At 43.9% G+C, this 10,345-nt stretch overlaps 1 protein-coding gene across 2 annotated transcripts; it reads right to left on the reverse strand.

Moving 5' to 3' along the window:
• Positions 1 to 1,193: 1,193 nt before the first annotated feature.
• LOC124868332 (UPF0462 protein C4orf33 homolog) lies at positions 1,194 to 10,308 on the reverse strand. Of its 2 annotated transcripts, none has more exons than XM_047365489.1 (6): positions 10,063 to 10,308; positions 9,558 to 9,751; positions 8,235 to 8,295; positions 8,084 to 8,135; positions 7,796 to 7,995; positions 1,194 to 1,745 (listed from the first exon to the last, which is right to left on the reverse strand). In XM_047365489.1, the coding sequence occupies exons 1-6, from the start codon at positions 10,092 to 10,094 to the stop codon at positions 1,649 to 1,651; spliced, it is 636 nt and encodes a 211-aa protein (XP_047221445.1). In that variant the 5' UTR covers positions 10,095 to 10,308; the 3' UTR covers positions 1,194 to 1,648. The 2 variants fall into 2 exon arrangements, with proteins under 2 accessions (XP_047221445.1, XP_047221444.1); XM_047365488.1 differs by lacking the exon at positions 10,063 to 10,308 and adding an exon at positions 9,823 to 10,044.
• Positions 10,309 to 10,345: the final 37 nt, after the last annotated feature.

Here is a 10,345-nt window from a genome sequence, read left to right on the forward strand (position 1 = left end):
AACAGACAGGTGCTGTTCATTAAGAATGAAGCGGGAGATCGACAGACGGATCGGTGCGGCTGCCGCAGTAATGGGGCACTGTGCCTGTCCGTTGTGGTGAAGAGAGAGCTGAGCCGAAAAGCGAAGCTCTCGATTTACTGGTCGGTCTATGTTCCTACCCTCACCTATGGCCATGAACTTTGGATCATGACCGAAAGAACGAGATCCCGGATACAAGCGGCTGAAATGAGCTTCCTCCGTTTTGGAAGTGGAATGTTTTTGTTTTTTTTAACCAGTGAAGGAATTTTGTTACATACCAACCTAACTGTGTTTTTTGTATGTTGTGTTAGTCAGTTCTCTCTATTACAGTCTTGGAACTGTCTTGGAACTGTAATAGGGACCATAAGAGTTCTGCAGGGAACCCTAAACTTGAAGCAGTGACAAAGGGTAAATATTCACTGAGAAAAATCAGAACACAGACATTTGTTAATCTTTAGTCATAATTTGTATAATTGAAATTATATATGCACCATATTCCCAAAATTTTTGGGTCACACCACCAAACCAATGAATTACAGTGTTCCAATAACCTAAATGGCTGCAGATGTATAAAGTTTGGGGTGGAGAAACTTGACTGGCCTGACCTCAACCTTCTTGAACACCTTTGGGATAAATTAGAGTGGAGGCTGCTGTTTTCTCAACTAAGAACACATTACTAAACCTTGTGGAAGATGTATAAGAATAGTTAAAGTTGCTACTGCTGGCAACGGTGAGTCCATCAACAAATTAGACCATATAGATTAAGAATAGGATGTCATCAAAGTTCATGTACATGTTAAAGCACAAAGACAAATACTTTTGAGAACATAGTGTAAGTAAATGGGAAAGTAAGCATGAATGAAATTAAAATGAACATTACAGGAACTCTTAATCTCTCTTTAGTCAGATTAAATTTCACAGATTCATTCAAATTAATACCTCCACTAGACAAAATAATTATTTTTACAATATTCAATACTCAAGTACAAATACACCATACTCAAGATGAAGAAATCTTTTGATATGGCTCATAAAAATAACCATGACACATTCTTTATGTTTGTTTGACAATTGATGAAGTACAACCATGAGATGAACTAGACAAAATATGTAATTGCTCAGGCTACTTTAAGTGTGTCTAAAAGTGAAGTTGCAACAGAACATATTCCTTCATCTTAATTTTTTAAAGGTTTTATTTTTATTGACAGGTGAGTGCCTAGAAAAAAAATACACTGTAAATGACAAACAATATTAAACTTCTTAAATACAGAGTTATGTATTGTTGTCTAAAAAAGAGCATAAACAATCGTTTGGACCTATTGATCTCTGTCTTAATGAAGCAAAATATTTCGGTTATGGAGGTGCTGGATGTCAAAATGAGCACCGAACCCATCATGCAAATTGCAGGTCACACTGTGCTCGTTCAATTTATGTTAAGGATGTCCAATATTATGCAACAAGTGTGCCTGGATACTTTTACGGATGTGTGTACAACACAGCCTGACAAGCTGATAACATATCTTCTGTCAAATTGTCCTGCATCATTAAATGATAAAGAAGGATTGCTGATTTTGTTAAGCGTTTGTGACTGCAAAAGAAAAACAAAGAAATATAGCATTTCATAAGCAGCTCAGGCCTTTCCCTTCCACAGATCAGATTCGGGCTGGACCCAATCCTCTCCCACAATGCTCTGCAGGCGGAAATTTTGGAAATACTCCAGGCGATGGCTAAGAGACAGGGATAAGAAAAGTTGTGCACATAACTGTCAGGAACACACCTTTTCACCAACTTTCACATATACGGTACATTTTTTAATTCAAAGTTAGGGACAAGTTTGTGACTGCTTATTTATTCTCATGCTTTAACTTACTAGCATTATTACTGTGCTAGTAGATGTTTAGAAAATGAATAGCTGCCAGGAACCAGTTACACAACTGCTCTACATATAGTTGTAAAATAGATTCCAAAGTCTAAAAAATAAGTAGAAGAAGATAACATTGATGGTATTATTGAAATATGTTCCATGATATCTTTATGGTGCAGTAAACAGCATAAAGAACAGAGAAAGCAACTGATACCATATGTAGAGCGTAGTACCATATATTGTTATATCAGGCAGATAAAGAGCTGCCACATGAATCTTAAAACCTGCTTGCGATCCTGATACTTTTGAAAATTACACAGCTATCTCCAAACTCCCTTTTATCTCAAAATTCTTGAAAATGTAGTTTACAAGAAAAATTGCATTTTTAAAAGAACATGGTATTTTGGGCCTTTTTCAATCTAGTTTTATACTCGTACTCGTCGTCTTCCGCTTATCCGGGACTGGGTCGCGGGGGCAGCAGACTCAGCAGAGACGCCCAGACATCCCTCTCTCCAGACACCTCCTCCAGTTCCTCCAGGGGGAGCCCAAGGCGTTCCCAGGCCAGCCGAGAGACATAATCCCTCCTTGATGTGGAGGAGCAGCGGCTCTACTCCGAGCCCCTCCCGGATGGCCGAGCTCCTCACCCTATCTCTAAGGGAGTGCCCGGCCAACCTACGGAGGAAGCTCATTTCAGCCGCTTGTATCCTGGATCTCGTTCTTTCGGTCATGACCCAAAGTTCATGGCCATAGGTGAGGGTAGGAACGTAGACCGACCGGTAAATTGAGAGCTTTGCTTTTCGGCTCAGCTCTCTCTTCACCACAACGGACCGGCACAGTGCCCCCATTACTGTGGCAGCCGCACCGATCCGTCTGTCGATCTCCCGCTCCATTCTTCCCTCACTCGTGAACAAGACCCCGAGATACTTAAACTCCTCCACTTGAGGCAGGAACTCCCCTCCAACCTGAAGAGGACAAGCCACCCTTTTCCGGTTGAGTACCATGGCCTCGGACTTGGAGGAGCTGATCCTCATCCCAGCCGCTTCACACTCGGCTGCGAACCGCCACAGCGCATGCTGTAGGTCTTGGCTAGAGGGGGCCAGCAGGACCACGTCATCTGCAAAAAGAAGAGACGAAATCCACTGGTCCCCAAACCAGACCCCCTCCGGCCCTTGGCTGCGTCTAGAAATCCTGTCCATAAAAGTTATGAACAGGACCGGTGACAAAGGGCAGCCCTGCCAGAGTCCAACATGCACCGGGAACAGGTCCGACTTAGTGCCGGCAATGCGGACCAAACTCCTGCTCCGCTCGTAAAGGGACCGGATGGCCCCTAATAAAGGGCCCCCGATTCCATACTCCTGGAGCACCCCCCACAGGGCATCACGAGGGACACAGTCGAATGCCTTCTCCAGGTCCACAAAACACATGTGAACCGGTTGGGCAAACTCCCATGAACCCTCAAGCACCCTGTAGAGGGTATAGAGCTGGTCCAGTGTTCCACGGCCGGGACGAAAACCACACTGCTCCTCCTGAAGCCGAGGTTCGACTATCGGTCGGACTCTCCTCTCCAATACCCTGGCGTAGGCCTTACCAGGGAGGCTGAGGAGTGTGATCCCCCTGTAGTTGGAACACAACCTCCGGTCCCCCTTCTTATGACACAGAAGGGGGACCACCAGCCCAGTCTGCCAGTCCAGAGGCACTGTCCCCGACCGCCACGCAATGTTGAAGAGGCGTGTCAACCATGACAGCCCAACAACATCCAGAGATTTGAGGTACTCAGGGCAGATCTCATCCACCCCCGAAGCCTTGCTACCGCGGAGCTTTTTAACTACCTCGGTGACTTCAGCCTGGGTGGTGAAAGAGTCCAACCCCGAGTCCCCAGCCTCTGTTTCCACCACGGAATGCGTGATGGCAGGATTGAGGAGATCCTCGAAGTACTCCTTCCACCGCCCGATAATGTCCTCAGTCGAGGTCAGCAGTCTCCCACCCCCACTATAAACAGTGTTGGCGAAGCACTGCTTCCCCCTCCTGAGGCACCGGACGGTTTGCCAGAATCGCTTCGAGGCCAACCGGTGGTCCTTCTCCATGGCCTCACCAAACTCCTCCCAGGCCCGAGTTTTTGCCTCTGCCACAGCCCGGGCCGCAGCACGCTTGGCCTCAGCCGCCTCAGGAGTCCCACAAGCCAACCACAGCTGATAGGACTCCTTCTTCAACTTGACAGCATCCCTTTCTGCCGGTGTCCACCACCGGGTTCTGGGATTGCCGCCGCGACAGGCACCGCAGACCTTACGGCCGCAGCTACGGGCAGCAGCACCGACAATAGATGCGGAGAACATGGTCCACTCGGACTCTATGTCTCCAACATCCCCCGGGATCTGGTCAAAGCTCTCCCGGAGGTGGGAGTTGAATACATCCCTGGCCGAGGGCTCCGCCAGGTGTTCCCAGCAGACCCTCACTATGCGCTTGGGCCTGCCAAGTCTGTCCGGCTTTCTCCTCCTCCAGCGGATCCAACTCACCACCAGGTGATGATCAGTGGACAGCTCAGCCCCTCTCTTCACCCAAGTGTCCAAAACATGCGGCCGAAGGTCTGATGATACGACAACAAAGTCGATCATCGACCTCCTGCCTAGGGTGTCCTGGTGCCAAGTGCACTGATGGACACCCTTATGTTTGAACATGGTGTTCATTATGGACAATCCGTGACTAGCACAGAAGTCCAATAACAAAACACCACTCGGATTCAGATCGGGGAGGCCATTCCTCCCAATCACGCCTCTCCAGGTGTCACTGTCGTTCCCCACGTGGGCGTTGAAGTCCCCCAGCAGAATAATGGAGTCCCCGGGAGGGGCACTATCCAGCACCCCCGACAGGGACGCCAAGAAGGCCGGGTACTCCGCACTACCACTCGGCCCGTAGGCTGAAATGATAGTCAGAGACCTGTCCCCAACCCGAAGGCGCAGGGATACGACCCTCTCATCCACTGGGGTAAACCCCAACACGAGACGGCTGAGCAGGGGGGCAACAAGCAAACCCACACCAGCCCGCCGCCTCTCCCCGTGGGCCACTCCAGAGTAGAAGAGAGTCCAACCCCTCTCAAGGAGATGGGTTCCAGAGCCAACGCTGTGCGTAGAGGCGAGCCCGACTATTTCTAGTCGATATCTCTCGACCTCCCGCACAAGCTCAGGCTCCTTCCCCCCCAGCGAGGTGACATTCCACGTCCCTAGAGCCAGCCTAAGCATCCGGGGATTGGGCTGCTGAGGTCTCCACCTTCGTCCGCCACCCAATCCTCTTTGCACTGGTCCCTCACGGTTTCCCCTGCAGGTGGTGGGCCCACTCGGGGATGGCCTCGCGTCTCTCGTTCGGGCTTGGCCCGGCCAGGTCCCGCGAGGAGCAACCCAGCCACCAGGCGCTCTCCGATGAGTCCCGACCCCAGGCCTGGCTCCAGGGTGGGACCCCGGCTCCGCCGTACCGGGCGACGTCACGTGCCTCGATATTTTGGTCCTCATGAGGGATTCTTGAACCACTCTTTGTCTGACCCATCACCTAGAGCCTGTTTGCCATGGGAGACCCTACCAGGGGCATTTAGGCCCCAGACAACATAGCCTCTAGGATCATTTGAGCACTCAAACCCCTCCACCACATTAAGGTGGCGGTTCAAGAAGGGGTCTAGTTTTATATTGTTACACAATTCTGAATCTTCCCATTTTATTAAGAGTTTTTACCAATGTGCTTTTAGCAACTGACTTGGGTGTCTGTGTTATCATTGTGCTTCTAGATTTAAATGCTGCCTTTGACACAGTGAATCATAAATTTCTAATTTCTTGTTTTGAACAATGGGTGTGTGTCAGGACTACTGCATTGCAGTGGTTCAAATCTCATTTTGGAAGAGTCAACTTTCTCAGTGAAACTTGTGATTTTGTATCCTCTCCTCCTTCACTTCAATGTGGGGTCCAACAAGGCTCCGTTTTAGCCTCCCTACTTTTCTTTCTGTGTCTGCTACCCTTGGCTCTGTCTTCAGGAAACATGGGGTTTCTTTCCAGTGCTATACATGTGACTCCCAGATTTATCTCCCTCTTAAAAAGGCCATGGGTTTCTCACTAGACTCACTGTTGCAATGTCTTGATGACATAAAGGCCTGGATGTCTTTGAACATTTTACACTTGAAGAAACAGAAGTGATGGTTTATGGTGGCACCTCTGAGACCTCCACTATACCTCTTGGTTCTCTGGCTCAGTATGTTAGGTCGATCATCACAAATCTGAGATTAAAATGAATGCAGATCTCAAACCTCAAAGCCAGATTAGGGCTGTTATAAGATCTACCTTTCTTCATTGGTAGTTAGCCAAAACAAAGCCCGTTCTATCTATCTGTTTTTTGAAACACTAACCCATACCTTTGTTACATCTAGGCTGGATTACTGTAATGTGCTCTATTTTGGGGCTAGTGATCCATTAGATGCCTGCAGGTTGTGCAAAATGCTGAAATAAAGTCTAAGCACATTACCCACTATTTTAAATTCACTTCATTGGGTACCTGTGCATTTCAGGATCTGTTTTAAAGTTATTTTTTTTTGCTTTTAAGTCTCTTAATGGCCTGGCCTCCTCTTTACCTCTCTGAGCTGCTACAGCCACATGTACTTGCCTGCTGCCTAAGGTCCGCCAACCAACAGCTCCTTAGTGTACCTAACAATAAGCATAAACTTAGAGGCGACCGTGTTTTCGCTGTAGCTGCCCCAAAATTGTGAAATGATCTGATCTTGTATGTCAGACAAACCTTTTCTCTTTCTGAGTTTAGGAATCTTTGCAAAACACATTTTTTTTGCTGAAGCATTTTTTGCACACCCTAAGAGGTTGACAATATTTTGTTTAACTATTTTAACTTGTTTATTTTTCACTTGTCTAATTTTGTTTGTTTAATTGTTTATGTCATTTGTATGTGTACAGCACTCTGTGGAACTTTATTTTAAAGGTTTATTTTAAGTGCTTAATAATTAAGGTGGTATGGTATGGTATATGCAGTGATCGTAAACAATTAAGAGAATGATAAATGGAAATAACAGAGATACTTGTTGGTGGAACATGTCTTTCTTATCAAGCAATCCATGGGTTGTCAAGTGTAAAAAACACCTAAGATTTACTGATCAAGACTTCTTTCTAAAGAGTGAACTCTATGTGTATTACTAGTGATCTTAAACAGCTCAGGGATTTCTGTTGCAGTGATATGGAAAAAGATTGATGGTTTCTATGGATGTGGTAGCAACTATATTATCTAAATCTGTGCATCAATCTCTTTTAAGTGAAGTTTTGTCAGCAGTTGGTTGAGGCTGTGATCAGTCTGGCTGTAGACTACAGTTTTAATTAGCTGTTTTGAGCTGTTTTGGAATGGATAAGCAGACAAATGTGAAGTATAAGGATTGGCCTTCTCAAAGCCAGACTTAACCCTATTGACAGTTTGTGGACTTTGCTTTAAAACTAAGTCCAAGCCATAAAACCAAACAATTTAGAATAACTTCAACAATTCTGCCAAAAGAGCAGTGAACTGTCCAGCCACCGTTATTGAAGAATGTTGTTGAAGAATGAAAAACTAAGTGAGTAGCTGAGGTGTAACTTGCTTCTTTATTTTTTTTTAATATTAATAGGAGTGTAAGAATATATTTAAGCCTATGTGTATGATTTTAATTGGCTTGTGAATTAAAGTTTTTGGAAAATGTAAATTCAATTAAAGATGTTTATTGTATGATTGCGTCACCCGGAAAAAGAAAAAACACTTCGAGTTAATGATTAAAAATCCCATATCAACATGATATTCATGCCCATAATGAGTTTATGTAAACTTTTCACTGGAACAATATGCAACCATTTTCGGGTGTGTCTGAAAGATTTGCACAGGACATTCTAGACGAGTCAGCATACTCACAAATTTGGCTGTTGGCCTTCCACAATCTCGGCTTTGGGGATGGGGTAGAGAGCCTCATATGTACGTGCTGCTCCTGAACCATGAATGGCATAGGAGTTCATCTTGTTGACATTGGGAGGGAAGTACGTCCAGGGGATTAAAGCCTGCCCAATCCATCTGTCCCCTGATATTGTGGTAGTAAAATCGATTGGCAGTTGTTGCTGGAGGAGATAATTAGAATAACTTATTACCTAACATGCACAAAAAATCTAGAAAAAAACCCCCGAAAATATTACTCTTTAGACCTACATAAAACGCATTGCCGACTCCTGATAGCAGTAGTATAAGGTGTTGTTCATGTCTAAAGTAAAAAAACACAGGACAGCTTGTAATGTATCATTCTGTTTCCTTATGTAGGATTAAAGAAGTGAAAAGAACAAAAGGTTTGCTTGAAACTTACGGGCAAAGCTCCACCTCCAGGTAATTTTCTTTTGTGCTGTCAAGGAAGAAGGATTCCACAACTAACAAGACAAAAAAAGAAAATAAAGGATAAGAGCTTAATTCTTACATTGGGAAAGTGCTTAAAAGCTGTAAATAGCCTTTCCAGCAGCTGCTGTCGAAAATAAATGTAATTAAATAATTGGATTTTTTAAAATGGTTACAACATAAAAAAAGGAGGAAACACTAAAATTACAGTATGAGTAACAAGCACCCCTGTTAACCTTGCAACATGGTCATTATCTACCTACACTTATAATGGTTTCCTATTTATTAACAAACATTAATGAGGCCAAATATAAGGGCCTCGTTAACTAGAAATCTGACTTCTTTAAGGTCAATTAGAACAGATTGTTAAGAGTCAACCTCATTACAAAGTTTAATTGCAATGTATCACCATAATAATGATAATGGAGTTACTATAATGTTCTCCTCAACAAAGACCGCCCCTCTGCCTCTCAAAAATCCCTGGAATAGATGTACATGTTTAAATCAGCTTGTACAAGAGCTTAATTATGCTGTGTGCACACTTATTTAGGGAATCAAGATGAGAACAATGTCGTTGCATTGGGCTGATGACAGGCAGGAGGACAAAAAAGGTAACACTGTTACACTTTGTAACTGTTTTAAATAGGCTTACATATGTCTTTTATCAGGTTTGTTCTCAACCATGGGATAGTAAATGTTTTTGTAATGTGTGCAACTGCAAAATTCCAATAAAATAAAACTTTCACCTTTAACAAATAGTCGGTGACAAGCAATGTAGGGGACACAACAAACATGTAACAAACGGTGCTCTAGTGAGATGAGACCAAGAGTGAACTTATTGGCCTACATGGAAAACTCTATTTGTAGTTCAATACTGACACTGCTTTTTACCCTGCACACACTATTCCGACCATGAAGCATGGTGGTTGCAGTGTCATGCTGAGGGGATGTTTTTCTTCAGCAGGGAGATGTAAGATAGTCAGAGTCGACGGGAAGATGGATGGTGCTAAACACAGGGCAATACGGCAAAAGACTTAGGACTGGGATGGAGGTTCACCTTCATGCAGGCAACAACATTTTATTTTTGTTGATTTTACCAAATTAATTTCTTTTATGTAATTTCTTAGATGTTTAAGTTTTACATCCAGCATTACATTTAGTAATTTTGTTAGATTTATGTCTATACTTTAAACAATTTGTGACACAAACAGTCATTGTACTGTGGCAGGAAAACCATTAAAGCTTTTAGCACGAAGGCAGTTACATGTCACAGCAAAAGACAACAACTTCCTTTTACCTTCATAATTCCAGAGGCCAGGAAAGGCAATGCCAGGTTCACCTGGAGGAGCTGCTGGGTCGTTGAAGAATGGACCAGACACTTCCATTTTTAGCCCTGATTTCCCATCAGAGAAGGAGATCCTGATGGGGTCATGATCAACAAGGTCACTGTCCCAGGTGTGCTGGATAGCAAACTCCATTTTTCTAAAAGGACTGAAGGGAAGAATATTTAATCGAGTGGGAATATGTTGCATGACTACAAAGCACAGCACAAAACTACTTACAGACTTTCACAGCATAGAAGAATGTGGACTAGTGTTAAAAGCTGGAGTTGAAGCGGGATCCTCATGTTGTCAAAAGTCTTTTCACTCAACCCAGGATCAATACGTTACACAGAAGCTCAGTGTGTCTTACTGAACTCTCAGATCAGCTATTTAAGCAGGCTCCTATCAAATTAGGTCTAACCTCTAATAAATGTCTGCCAATCAGTAACTAAACAGTTATTGAAGTATATGTAAGCTTACTTGATGAGGCTGTTTGAAGGTACAATTGCCATCAATAATAGAAACTTAAATAATCCAGAAAATGCACCAACAGAAGCTCAGCCAGACTAAGTTGTATCTTTCTTCCCCAGACGTCTCCACTGTACTCCTTGTGAAGAATGAAACCTAACGCTTTTAGGAATTAAAGTGCAAATAACTGAAAAGAAACCGTTATGTCATTTGGTGTAAAAATATAAAACAAATAAAAATGAAACAAAACCCATTCCATTTCCTGTTTGATTCAGCTTATCCTTCGAATTCCTTC

Source organism: Girardinichthys multiradiatus, chromosome 5 (assembly GCF_021462225.1).
Source record: "Girardinichthys multiradiatus isolate DD_20200921_A chromosome 5, DD_fGirMul_XY1, whole genome shotgun sequence".
In the NCBI taxonomy this organism is placed as follows: domain Eukaryota; kingdom Metazoa; phylum Chordata; class Actinopteri; order Cyprinodontiformes; family Goodeidae; genus Girardinichthys; species Girardinichthys multiradiatus.